General features: G+C 35.1%; 1 protein-coding gene across 4 annotated transcripts in view; it reads right to left on the bottom strand.

Annotated features, from left to right (window-relative positions):
• KIAA0825 (KIAA0825 ortholog) overlaps positions 1–14,798 on the bottom strand; it is a 381,348-nt gene that overhangs the window by 251,748 nt on the left and 114,802 nt on the right. For all 4 annotated transcript variants that reach the window (XM_072791247.1, XM_072791230.1, XM_072791240.1 and 1 more), the window contains 5 exons: positions 12,737–12,961; positions 11,003–11,268; positions 9,196–9,346; positions 4,833–5,023; positions 2,242–2,424 (listed from right to left, as the gene is read on the bottom strand). In XM_072791247.1, coding sequence (XP_072647348.1) covers positions 2,242–2,424; positions 4,833–5,023; positions 9,196–9,346; positions 11,003–11,268; positions 12,737–12,961 — 1,016 coding nt within the window. The remainder of the gene's footprint in view (positions 1–2,241; positions 2,425–4,832; positions 5,024–9,195; positions 9,347–11,002; positions 11,269–12,736; positions 12,962–14,798) is intronic.

Raw genomic sequence — 14,798 nt, 5'->3', positions numbered from 1 at the left:
ATAGAAATACACATAGTTTTTCCTATCCAAGAAACTAAGAATATGTAATTATCTAGTCTTTCAAGATAAAGTCACTATTTTGGAGGAGACCTTAAACAAAATTGTATTATTGTTTTATGATAAGATCTACTTTAACCTCTTCTATAAGATTACGATTCAAATGAAATAAACCCGAAAAGTAGTTTAAAAATTTTAATCTCCCTAAATCTTATTTAGTGTGTATAATCTTCCAACATTTTAAAAATGTAGTTGCTGAGTCTTCTCTTTTGCTGTCCCACCCGCTGCTCCCTTGCAGTGTTTTAATAAACTTCTATCGTTTTGTTCTACGTTGGGACGAATTCCTTCACCCCCTCCCCCAACACCCCCCCCCCCATATCACCAGCCTTCACCTGATGGGGTCACCATGTTTGGTAGCCCTCATCCAGAACCTCTGTTGGCCTGGGACTTTCTCTGGATTCTCTGGGAATTTCTCAGGACTCTTCCCTCTGTGGACCAACTGCAGTGCTCCTTGAGGAACTGACAACCTCCAGCAGAGGTTATTCCTCTGTGAGGATCTGAAGCTCCAGGAGGAACTAGTTCTTCTTGCCCTTTGAGAGGACTCTTTCAACCCTCTCCTTTCTATTTTGGCCCTTCTGCTGTGTAACCCTTGTAGTCCTCACACCACAGATCTCTGGCCAGGGTGGCTCCTTAGTTTGGTCTAAAAGTCCAAGGTGTACAGGTTGGGTTTCCATGCCTGTGACTGCCCCCCCTCCCCAATTCCTCTCCTACTTCCTCCCCAACCTGTAGCACAATTGGCAGGGGCAGCTCAAGCAGGGAGGATCCACACATGTTATAACTCAGTGGGGACCCTCTCCTGACACTGGATGACTCTCAGCCACCTTGTTTGTTTTGGGCTCTCCTTTTTCCCTTTGTTTCTCTGGATCAAGATGCCATCTTGATCTACAGGCAAAAAATGTCCCCATGTGTTGGAGTGAGTCCAACCATTCTGTACAGATGATGGTTTGATGAGGATCCCCTCCCCCTAAATCCCATGGACCTAGCTACCAGGGATTTTCACTCAAATCACCTGTTGCCAAGTGAATATAATACCATGCTGTGGTCTATACCTACAAAGAACCTTTGACAGACCAACAACTTTAGGTAGGAACAGTGTGCCCTCATCCAGCATGAAGCAGCTACTCAGGATGAGACTTCCACTCCAATACCAAAGATCTGTCATTGGGGAATGTGGAGGACAATGTTAGGCAACAGGCTTGAGCGAAGGAAACTGTGGTAAGGTAAAAGAGCCCACAGTGACCCTGGGCTGAATGCAAACACGCTCAATAAATGACACTCCCCCCCCCAAAAAAAAAATGTCTATAGGCCCTAGCTGACCAATGGGCTACTTACAATCCAGCACAGGTGCTAAAAAAGGAAAATTTCATATATTCCATTATCTCCTCACTCCTCTTCATAACTATAGCCCTCATCTTCCCCCCACTGCCTCCTGGCAGACAGTCTGTCCTTTCCTCTTATGCCTGCTGCTCTCTTACATTGTAGTCAATAAAATTCAATCTCCTTTTTACAAAAAATGCAATCACTGGAGCACTGGGCTGACTCAGTCAGTAGAGCACATGACTCTTGATCATGAGGTCATGAGTTCAAACCTCATGTTGGGCATAGAGTTTCCTTAAAAAATAAATAAGTAAATAGAAAACAAAAGTGCAATTACTTATTCCTCCTGCCAGTTGTCATTACTAGCTCAGCCTAATACTAAAAATGGAAATGCATGGCAGATTAACTGACGGTGTGGAAACATTAGGTTTCTTCTAGATTTGGGGATATTTTAGTATCAACTTTTAAATTTTTTCTATTACAACAAATTACTTCATATAACTTTAAAACTAAAGAAATATTTTTAAAAGAGCAAAAAGCCATTAGATATGATTTTCTTCTTCATAAAGTATCAAACTATGATTAAAATAACCAACCCATTAATATAACATTTAAACAACTCAAATAGTGAAGTTCAAGATAATCCTGATCCTTCTGGGGTCTTAGCATCTGAATAAGATTGACCAATAGAGATTTAACACAGTATTAGTTCATTTTGTAAAACGGCCCAATTCACAATATAAAAAATGCACTTCAAAATATTTCTACTTGCTACTTCACACAATTCATTAAGTAGTATGAAAATAACTTTAAGTCACATTATTTACATATCATAATAGCTAAAAAGAAAATATGTTTGATACTTACTGATATAATTCAGATAAAGGTGAAGTCAAAATGACTAATGTTGTGAACAGATTATTACAATGGGTATGAATTTTAAAAATTTTATCATCTATATACTCATGAGGATTCAAAAGCTTCTGTACAGATGTGCAAACTGACCATAACATAGTCTCAGTGCATATTAAAATTGTCGTGACATCAAGTCTATTGGAAAGAAAAAGAAAAGTATGTTAAGCAAAACTGTTTTTCTGCTTGGTATGTATACTATCATTCATATCTCTTATATTAAACCTATGTAAGAATAGAAAAGTATTTGGTTAGATACCAGAGCTTTAGAGATCAAAGGCAGATAGAAAGCATCAAAGCTTAGTGTTTGAGTTTCCAGGTGTTAGGTTGCTCATATACCATTATCTTTAGGAATAATGAGGTCTCTCTATAATACTAAAGTATTTTAGGAGTGCTTTTCTTACTTACTTTTTTTTAAAGGTTTATATCACATTATCAGGATACTGTTCAGGAAGCTCAAGAGAATTTCCTTGAAATTATGTCCAGCAAAAGAGGAGCCAGATTAAAAGAAAATTTGCCATTACCCACATGTATATGATAGGTAAAATTTTGATAGGAAAACAATTCTCCTTATCCAAGCACAGGCTGTCAAAAGAAAGTTACAAGTTTGGGTAACATGTTTCCCCAGCAAACGGGAGAGGAAGAAAAAAAATGAGACCAAAAGTACAAATGGAGAAGCTTATAGTTTCCAAAATTTTCAGCATTGAATAAATTTGTGGAAACTTTGTTGTATTTTGTGATCTTCTTATTAATAAACTCATTTAATTTCTATCTCTCCTGTGTTTTATCAGAGACCCAAAGATCTGTTTAAAGATTATTTTGGTATATGACTGAATTGTACAAACCTCAGTAAATTTCCTCTTTTTTTTTCTTTTAAATTCAGTGTTGAAGAGATAGATGATGGAAATCATGAAGTGATAAGAAAACAAAGTTTGAAGATCTTTTAAAATGACACTTTGGCTTCAAATTTATTATATCTATATAAAATAAGTTTAGACATATACTAGTGACAAGTAACACATATTACATATATTACATAATATATATGGTTTTGGTCATCGGGCAGTTGGAGGCCACTAGAATACCAAAAACACCAATAATTACCTTTAAGAAGGTTTAACTGCAGTATTTGCATCCATTTGCTCTAATAGTTCAACAATTACAAATCCAAGATATATGTACACACACACACACACATACACAGTCTGACTTTCACAGTAACAGTGGTTTAGTATTAACCATTCAAATAAAATTATTTACTTTACTTTTTATTTTTAAATTTTATTTATTTTATTTTTATTTTACTTTTTAAAAAGCTAGAATAACTCTAGCTTTTCATGGCATTTTTATGTAACCACCCAGAAAACAAAACCAAAAGTCTCCATAGTACAGTTAATTAAATATACTACCCAGCAAATCTGATTTCACAAACATCTCATAATGACTTGCCACCTCATAGTCAAAAATGATTTAAGCTACATAGGAAAAGAATGAAGGTACCCTTTGCTCTCAGAAAAAAACTTTCCATCTATTCTTCTGAGTTCAATGATTGAAAAAAAATGCTTGGTCAGTAATTCAAAACAGTCTTTGCAAAAGACCATATTTATGAAACACTGTAGCAGGACCTAAATACCCTTCAAATGCAGCATGCTTTATAAGAACATGATCAGGAAATGATTCCTACTGCCAGAAAAAAAAAGAAAAAAGCCTCTGGTGTCTTTAGGTTCCTCCTATTATATATCTGAAAAAAACTTTTCATACCTAAAAGACAGATCTTAATCACATCAGTGAGAATATTTATAAAACAAAAAACCTTTCTTTGTATGGACCATCATTGTCTCATAAGCACATTTTTGTAACGGTCATCGCCTACATGCCTCATAGACCTGGGCTATAGTTTAGTCCTTAATACCCAGTGACTGCTGCTCCTCATTTTCTGTGATTTCATATATATATATTTTAGTGTGATTTCATATTTTATTGAACTGATTTTTAGTAATATATAATGGAAAGAAAAGAAAAAATAAAGGAGAAAAAGAATTAGAATATATCAAGGAGAAAAATTATTAGTCAAAGGAGTTTTCTTATGAAGATTAACTACACTGTTTAAAGGCTTAATAATAAAAAGAAAAACTAAAATCCCCTGGTTGCCTAGAATTTCAAAGTCAGAATAACTGCCCCATCACAGCACTGCTGCTTTTTTCTCCATTTCATCCAATTCATTCTCAATCTCCCTCTTTTATCTTATTTAATAACCTTTGTATATAAATGACTTAGATTGTGATACATCTTGAATCATTTTTTGAGAAACAAGTGGGTTCTATATACAATTTTAAGAAGAAAAAAGAGCAAAGTTATCTTGATTCAAGTTCCACATTGCCACTTAAGTATCTCAGGAGAGTTGAATACGATTTCCTTTCAGATGTTAGAAACATGTTAAATACACAGAGTTATGTTATGTCTTGAGATTCAGAATTACATTCTGCTTTATACCAGTTGATGAAAAAGTTTTCTTGAAAAGCAATGGGTTTCACAACTTCAATTACCTGATCTGTGGAGTTCTCTTATAACTGGGATGGGCTCGAGCATATCTGGAGGCCAGCAGACCCAAAGATTTCTCCAGCACTTCTGTGAAAATCTCCTGGGCTAAGTTAGGGGGCAGAATGGTCCAGAGATCGTGATGAAGAGCACAGAAGAAATAATGCCACATCTGGAGGGAGAAGGAGCATCTTTCCCCCTGGCAAAACCACCACACATTAAACAATAGAATCACATCTTCCAAAATGTCAGTTTGCTTCCTATGAACATAATTAGTTCAGGCTGAAAGGAAATAGCTGGAAAGTCTGACACACTAGATGACCAAGAAAGATTTTTGACAAGATGTAAAACATCCTTATTGACAAAGGAACATATGTTTTATTTCAATTACTAGACCAGATATTCTAGTGCAAACCCAGACCACAAGCTTTTAACCTAGCATATCTTGATTTACCTACTCCTAGCCTGGAGTTTAAAATTTATTTTACGCAATCAGCTTTACAGTTGCCAAACGAGTCATGCTAGTTTAAGATAGTGGGCTGGTTCCTCTAAAATTAAATTTTAATAATGTAAATTGTTTAAGTAGGTATATTTTTCTGAGACTGTTACCATCCTTGAGGTCATTCTTATAAATGTCTGAGATTTCACATTATAATGAAATGACAGGAGTAAACATTAATTTACATACCACATACTTATCAACATGCATGAAACCAAGGGGATGGGGAACTATTAAAGACTATTACATTAGGCTATTTCATTCACGGAGTTTTAATAACCATGCTAGAAACAGATACTACAGTGGTCAGATTTTACAAGAGTCTGTAAAGCTTAGGCAGATGTTATCATTTCTTAGCATGTGTACGGTACTTCATACTTCCAAGGAGTCAGATCCTCCTTCCTTTCCACCCCTTATAGACCTCTTCTGTGGGTGCCAAATTTTCCCTGACGAGAGAGGAAGACCCAGCATTGGCCTAGGCCAGTGGGACAGGCAGAAATGAGAAGGTAGCCTCAAGTGATTTACAAGCATTCATGAGTTACAGGCTCTCAGGGAGGTATGCTAGTAGCTTGACCTCATTTTCCTCTAACCAGATTAAAAAAAACAAAACAAAAACCTACTTTAAATAGGAAGAGTAGAATGTGTTTTTCAAACATTACCCTGATTGTTACTATATCAAAAATTAAATGAGTAAAACTTCACATTTTATCTCTAAGCAAGCCTCCTAGACTTAAAATTCCTGCTTTGCCTGCTACTTATATTTCTCAAATATCACCCCCCCAAAAAAATCTGCTGTTCCTTTATACCAAAGGTTGATAGTTTCTCATGCAGATATGTCTATCAGTATTTTCCTTACATTCTATTCTTCTGATAATGTCTCTGATTATCTAAATTATTTGTAGTAATCGTGATAATATGTTTATTTGTAGCAATATATGTAGAAGTAGCAAAATTAGAGTTTCTTATACTTTCTTTGCTGTGTGCTGTATAAGGAATGCTTTTTAAAATTTCCTAAAGTAAGAAAGGAGTTTGAAAGCTTGATTTTGTCATACTTGTTGTGTTATATGTTAATTTTATTTATTTATTTATTTATTTATTTATTTATTTATTTATTTATTTATTGTGTGTGTTGTATGTTAATTAAAGCAAAATTGCCCCAGCTGATGTAATGATGAGTACAAATGATTTACACTAACTCTCTCCATGGCAATGGATGGGCGCTTTTAATGACACGGCCAACATTATTTCTCATTTTTCAAAATGAAAACCAATTTCCTTAATAGTTACCAATAAATGAGAAAATAAAAGTAACTTGGCATGCAGATTTCTTTCCCTGGAAGTGAAAAATAGTTATTTCAAGACTTTTTAAAATATAAACTTTGTGTTTACTTAGAAACACTCCAAATTGGTCATCGTTCTCACAATTCTCTTCAAAGTGTGTAGAACTGTAATGTATGTTAGGGTTTTCATTAAACTAAATGTGATTCATTTATTTTTCTGACCTGTTTCCCTATTTGTTGTCATTTCAAAAGTATTCTGCTAGTAAACATCTGTTATTTTTGTAGACCCACTATAATGTAAACAGATGTGAGCTTTTATTTAGATTATGTATCAGGAAACAAGCAGCTGGGCTTTATTATATAAGCCATTCAATATTATCTTTGAACAGACAATTCTTTATTCTTTGACTATTGGAAAACACAAGTTGCTAAAATTGAGCAGATGTCAACTATACTAAAAGCTTAATTTTAAACATGTAATCTGAACACCCACTGTGCCATCTGACCAGCACCTCATCAGAGAGATACTGAACTCTTTGGCTCTCTCAAACTGACAGCTTAGAAAATGGAAATAATGTATCTAGGGCTCAAATGATATCACAAAACACGGGCAAATATTCCTTCCTATCTTGTAAATTCTTTCACTATTTCCTTACTACACTCTGCACATGGCGATAGGTTCCCCTGAGATCTCTATCCCACCCTTCGCCTCTGGGCAGGCAGATTTCATCTCCTTTCCACTCAAAACGGCCCTGCCAAAAACATACTAGTCCTGTCTCACAAATCAGTTGAAATAAATAGAGAGAGGAGAAGAAAAGGGTGTAGTAAACGGGATAAAACCATTGTCAAGCACTCCAGTTGTCAAAACAGTTTCAAATCTGTGCTATTTTTAGAAGTTTCTTATTTTTGGTAAACAGAATAGCAGTATCACTTTATTTTTCTGAGCATAAATAACAACCACTCACTCTGCAATTAAATTGTAACTACTGACCATGTAAGTATATGGAAGCTACAGTACCATGTAATCATAGGGTAACTATCTCGTTATTTCTGTCTTTGAAGCTAAAGCCTTGTCATAAGATCTAAGAGCTGCATGTTACATGGTAATTTGTTGTTGTTGTATTTTTTTTTTTTAATACTTGGAAACTTCAATAACAGATTCTCAATGCATCTACTTATTTATACTGTACAACTCTTCTGGCTCCCAATTTGCATAAGAGAAAATATAATACCCCTATGTTGGACATAGAGTGAAATGATACCTGTTCCTCAATGAAAACATCCTATAAAATTGCTCATTAGTACGCTGACATACTGAAATAGTTTGAAACAGGAGATGGATTCATTTTCAATCTCTCTGTTTACCTCAAGGCAAATAAGGAAGCTGTGATGCTGCCAAGAGAGGGGAAGACCAATACTTGCATTCTTATCTCAGGCTACCAGCTGCACCATACCACTTTCTCGTTCTCATTCTGCTCACTGCTGTTTGAAGTATGTCAGGTTTGGAAAACCCTATATGAATGCTCTTGCAGAAAGAAAAACTATCTGGGAAGGGCCTCTAAAGGAGAGATGAAATGGCCTTAGAGAAAGTGAAAAGTCCTTTAAAAGAGCTTCTTAGCTACTTCTCTCCGTTATGGCAACATTTATTATGATAATAACTCAGGCATAAATAGAGCCACAGGAACCTTCGGTGTCAGGGAGTTGACAAGAGTGACTCCACTGAATAAGCACTCCACTCTGTTTTTCCTAGTACTCCATAGCAATTCAGACAGTGGGGAAAAATAAAAAAAATAAAAAATCATAAGCTTCCATCCAGAGGAATAATTGGGAGAGCTAATGAAGTCGGGCTTGACTGATGAATTTTTTAAAAACTCTGATTATCTTTTATTAAGATATTATAAATGTTTCACCCTGCCCTGAAATCAACTTCAAGGAATTTCAAATATTGTGGCTTATGTATAATCAATGGGATTTAGGGGAAGGGAAACTAATGAAGCCTGATGATGAATAATTTTAATTGATCCTGGATTTGGTTGCATTGGGAATCATCAGGCTTTAATTCAGTAGAAATCTGGGATTTCAAAACATGGGCTAAATGAAAATAGGTAAGCTATAAATGATCAGATGGGTCTTAAAACACCCTCAGAAGAACATACTACGAGAAGGGAAAAAAATACATACAAAGAATAAAGTGGCTTAATAAAAGGCATTTATCAAAAACAGAAATATATAAGAAAAAAGTGCAAGACTACCTATAACTGGTCCCTTTGGGAAAAAATATAAAGTTGTAGTATTTTGGCATTATCTCTTTGACTTTTCATCGTATCCTGTTATATTCCAACTTATATAGCACATGCTGCAGCTCAAATTAAGTTATTTTTACTTGTAAGCAGAAGGAGAGTTCTGACGTGTAGTTATTTCAGGTTTTTAAAAAGTGTTTTTCCTGAGTACAAATTCAATATTTAAAAAATATTATCCTAACAGCCTTCGCGTGTTAGTAATGCCAAGCTCATGTTTCTAATTAGCCAGAAAGCAGGTAGGCAGTAAAACATATTTGTGTAAAAAGGAGGGATAGTAAACTTAACTTCACACCTCATAAAAAGCTTTGTAGCCATCCCAGTGGTGGCTCTCAGCATCCTGTAAAATGCTTGTAGCACAAACTCTGACGCAGTAGTCCGTAACCTGAAACTGTAGAGTGTTGATGAATTCCTGATATCGTTGGACAGGCACCAGGAATACGGGTCTGTTTAGAGGGAATGATCAAAGAGACAGAGATTTAAGGCCTGTGCAGTAGGCGGTAACAATCTCCAGTACTACAAATGGTTTTGATTATTAGATATCAATCATTCATTTCCTCCTAATGCTAAAGTCTGCATCCACATTCACTTACCGAAAAGAAAAAAAAAAAAAAAAAAGCCGGTCTTTGTTTTGCAAGTCCTTTGAAAAAGTACATCTGCTGTTCCACAAATATGCACTTCAACTTGAGACAAACTGCATTGTCAATACATCATTCAAAAATAAAAGTATTCTTTGTAAGCCTATTATTAGAGATCAGTGCATTATTTAGGCATTAGGGTATCGTTATTATAGAGAACAACATGCATTTGTCAGAACCAACTTTTATAAAGCTATCACACGTCCCATAAACACACTCCTTTTGTTTTAAAAATTGTAATTTTGTAGATGTCAATTATCTCATAAACTGTTTTAAAATATTCTACAGAAATACAGTGATTTCTGGCACATCTCGTTTATAAATTCAAGTATGATTCACCCTATCTGACTACTTACGGGAATTAAAGAAATATCATAGCTATAGTTTGCATCAAGCCAAATTTATTTTACTTTTATCTTTAGTTATTTACATTACACTTTCTTATGCTTTCTCTCATAACTGAAGAACTACAAATGCTGAGTAAGGAATACCAAAGAGGTTGTTGGACTCTTGCTGGACAGCCAACTCCATGTGTTCCTTTTGCAAGGGGCTGTGCTATCTCCTAGGGCATGAGGGAAGCCAGAAAGACCATGTGGTCATTTTTATTCTGTTTCTAGAAAATATACAGTCTTTTTAGACTACTAATACATGAGAATTAAGATTGCCAGATGCTCTCTGCTCAAATATTAAGGACAGCCTATTACTAAATGGATGTTTTGAAATACATTTACATTGGTCAAAAGAATAGAAAGAAAATGCATTTATTCTCTATATAAGTCCCAGCATCTTGTTTTATTTCTTTTTTTAAGATTTTATTTATTTATTCATGAGAGACATACAGAAAGAGGCAGAGACATAGGCAGAGGTAGAAGCAGGCTCCATGCAGAGAGCCCGATGCAGAACTCGATCCCAGGACCCTGGAACCATACCCTGAGCCAAAGGCAGATGCTCAACCACTGAGCCAGCCAAGTGCACTTTAACATCTTGTTTAGATGGAAAATGCATTTATTCTCTATGTGAGTCCTAACATCCTGTTTGCTTAGAAACAAAAGAGAGAAGTGTGTATTTTACAACTGTGTATACAATTAACAAAAACAAGTCTAGTTTTCCTTTCTTGGGTAGTCAGTGCAGTGTGCCTTACAAAATGGAGAGGGTTTGTTTGGTCAGATAGTAACAGCACGCAGAAAATAGTTGCTCCAGATCAGAATATGGAAAATGTATGGGTCTCTGAAGTATAGGCCTTTAGAAAGAATACCCGGTCTTTCTTACTAATCTATGTATCTGGTTTAACAGACCCCTTGCTCCACCTTTTTGACATTTTCAAGTCAAGACAAATGACAATAATTCACCATGTTCATTATTATTTTCTCCTCGAATATTATCATCAAAATTTCACTCCTGTGATATCCAAAGATTACATGTTACTGTAAGCATGGCCATCAGTTTAATTTAAATGACACTCACTTCTTAGTATTTTCTTTCATCAAATTATCATACTGCGTAAAATGCTGGAAGACATACACCGCTGTGGAGAGCAATGTGTGTAAGTTTGTCAGGGGTGCTTTGGAAGGAAACTCCTTGACTCTCTCTTGCAGTCTCGCCAGGACAGCTGTTGCCACTTTACAACAGGCCTCCTCAAAGTTTGCTCTAATTTCCTGGAAAGAATCATCTCTGCATGCCAGAGCCAGTGGAAGCATTGTGTCAAGTTTTTCCATGATGTCAGAACAAAACTAGGGAGAAATAAACGTAGCACTGAGTTATTTGTACTCTGACAGCACCGTGTAATTTATGTACAGGGGAGCCAAATTCCTAAATAATGAATTTGGCATCAAACATAAATATAATGACACGACTTTATAATAATCAATTTCTATGTTATAGAAAGCTAAACATTTTATGTCAAATGAGGAAATGCGAAAAGGATGCTTCTCTCTATATAAACCTTCAAACCTTATGTTTACCAGACAGACATTATGAAAAACTCATGAAATAGCTTTACATGACAATACTTTATTTGTAGTTAATACAACTTAGAAAACGTGTATCCTTGATATTAATATGATTGCATTATTTTTTACTAATTTATTCTAATATTTTTGCTGTATTTTCATAAAGTATCTTTTTATTAATCACCACACATACATAAGGTATGTCGATTTAATTTAAATAATTTAGAAACATCAGAAACAGTATCACATGGCATCTTCTTATTGGTAAGGAGTCAGAACTTTCAGAAGTGATGTGCCTGGCTTTCCAGTAGTTATCATGAATCTACTCTTTCTTAATGGCAAAGGAAGTATGGTGGATGGGGAGGCAAAACTTGCCTGCATTCCCAATTTGCCAACAGTGGTCCCAGGGGAATGTTCTGGAACCTCAGGTGGCAGTAGCCAAATAAGGAGGCCATCTTGATGAATGCTCTTTTTAAAAAATTCTAATCACAGGTTACTGAACTCATTGTGGGCTTAACACTGAATAACTGTATTTATTTATTTGCATAATTACTTCCTATTTCCTCAATATGCTCTGTGACTCTCAAGGCACACATAAAGATGCAAGACGGAAGCTAACGAAATGGAATGTGCGTTAGTGTGTAAACAAAGATTTAAAAGTTGCCAGACACATAAAAGACAGTAACTCCTTCAAACTCCTACTAAAATTTTCCCAAAATCATTCAAAGGTACAGCCCAAATAAGCAGTTTCCTCAGCTCCCCATTAAGTCACAGAAGTTTCTGCATTAGGGGCCCCAAACTCATGGAGCAACAAGTTGGCAACAGGTTTCAGCCTTTTTTGTTGGCAGTATCCCAGGGACACCCGAGAATAAACCTGGTATTGGGTTAAATACCAAGTATTTGCCAAGAGACTACCATTTTTCTATAGGTTACCTTTGCAATGTCTTACACTGATTTTTAAAAAAGATTTATTTTATTTATTTGAGACAGAGAGAGAATGTGTGTGAATGCAAATGGGGGGCAGAGGGAGAGGGAGAGAATTTTCAAGCAGAGTCCCTGCTGAGCACAGAGCCTGATGTAGCAGAAGTCAATCCCACCACCTGTGAGATCATGCCCTGAGCCCAAACCAAGGGTCAGATGCTCAACCAACTGAGCCACTCAGGTGCCCCGCAATGTTTTATACTGAAAAAAAAAAAAAAAATCTCATTATGCCAGTCTGCAGTTTGAAAGGATTTCATTTGATACTTGCCTTTGCAATTTTCTTTGGTTGATCTTCCTCAGGAACATGAGTGTCTTGCCAAACTTGCTGGACATTCACAAGGTTCATAGCATAGGTTACAGCCAAAGACCTTTCATTCTGTTCCTGTTGGAGAATTTTTGTGGAAAAATCTTCAATTGCTGTTGTTATACAATGTGCCATGGGAAGAGACACTTCTTTAAATACACTTCGCCAAGCAAAATCTAGTAAAGTAGCCTGAAATATAAATTTATATGAAGTTATATTAATTTTAACCCAGCAACAAGTATTCCTATTGTTATAGATATAAAATTATTACTTTGTTTCAGCATCTGAATATAGGTATTCTTTGATAAATGGCAAAAGCCATTCTTACAACCTGAAAAATATTACCCAGTGAATAAAGCAATATACAAAAACATGTGTATTCTTTACACAGAGTAATATACTGGCATTTCATTTTAATTCATCAGTGGATTTAATCAAAAACTTTTTTCAAAAATTTAATCTCTTAAATATAGTTCAATAAAACTATCTTTATGAGAGTTAAAAGTTACAGTTACTATTTATCACATAAAGCAACCTTTAAATTCAATATATTTAATAAAGCCTAAATTAGATTTTTATAGTCTTTCTTATAGTTTATTGTTAACAAGTATTGCAACGCAAGACAGAGTTTAATATTCAACCTTTTATTTCTTTTTCACTCTCAGAAATCCAGACAAGCCAAAAAATAGCAACAAGAAATTTCTCAGGGAAATTATATCACAGTACCTTTCTAGAATTTTACTTCTTTAGAATTTTATTCAGTTTCTTCACCCACAAAGTGGTAAGCAACACAACTCTCATTCCAAAAAAGGAATTTAAATTATCTGCATTGCTCTGTGTTGGGGGAATGGGAGAGGTTGCAGTGAATGGAGGCTGGTGGTGTTTTTTGTCTTTTTTCTTGGGGTCTGGGCTCAATATAATTATGAATGTATACTATCCCTAAGTCCTCTAATATTCTCTTAAGTACTAAAAAATTGCAGGCAGTAGGTGAACCCAAGCTTAGCATTAAATTTTCCCTGCTTCAGTGTAATCTTATTTACTGTAATAATTCACCTACTCCAGCTTCAGAAGACTCTAGGCTCAATATGCCTGGCTGAATTATGTATTTTTCTGGATCCCAGTTTTTTGATTAGAAAAATAAAAGAGCTGATTTGGATTATTTCTATGATTTCCTTGGTCTAAAATTACTGATATTATGACCATTAGCTTAATTTTCTTACTTATACATCCCATTCAGCATTTATTTAGTGCTTTCTGTATATACTAAACAAAGTAATAAAGATAATACATCTTCCAGGGCTAAAATTCTATATGATTCCACAACGATAATCAATAATCAAATCTATAATCAAAATCTATAATCAAAAAAGTGGCTCTCATTTTCATTACATATATAATTATGTTGTAATTCAACTTTTATTTCTAAAGTATGTTTGGACCTTTAACATCATAGGGCCTGAAAACACATTTCTCATCTTATTTTTACATAAAATTAGTCGATAATTGAATCTACTCAGCTCGTAGAGTCTCCTTTACTATAAGTGAAACTTCAGAAGGGTCATGGGTATAGTTCCCTGCTCTAATAGTATTTCCTTGGGACCCACTTATGATAGAAATATAAAAAGGGAAAAAAAAAAAGAAATATAAAAAGGAACTTACCTCCAAAATTAAAAACAACAATAAAACTCTGCTTCTTGTTCTCCCCACCAGAGCATATCTGGTGGGGAGAACAAATCATTCATTCATCCATTCATTCATAAAATTATTCATTAATAAAATCATTCATCCTTTCATTCATTCAATCAAAGAAATGTGTTTTGGTGAAAATTGCCACAAATTGCCATGACTGCAGTGACAATTCCATATTTTGTGCAATGATGATGATTATCTTTACCCATGGTAATTTATATGTGATTACAGTATCTTGACCTATCTGAATTCTCTTTTCAAAATACAAAAAACCAGGGGTATTTGGGTGGCTCAGTTGGTTCAGCAGCTGCCATTGCCCAGGTCATGATCCCAGGGT

The sequence above is a fragment of the Canis lupus genome, chromosome 2, assembly GCF_048164855.1.
Source record: "Canis lupus baileyi chromosome 2, mCanLup2.hap1, whole genome shotgun sequence".
NCBI classification, from domain to species: Eukaryota; Metazoa; Chordata; class Mammalia; order Carnivora; family Canidae; genus Canis; species Canis lupus.
This window is presented reverse-complemented; position numbering and strand designations above follow the sequence as displayed.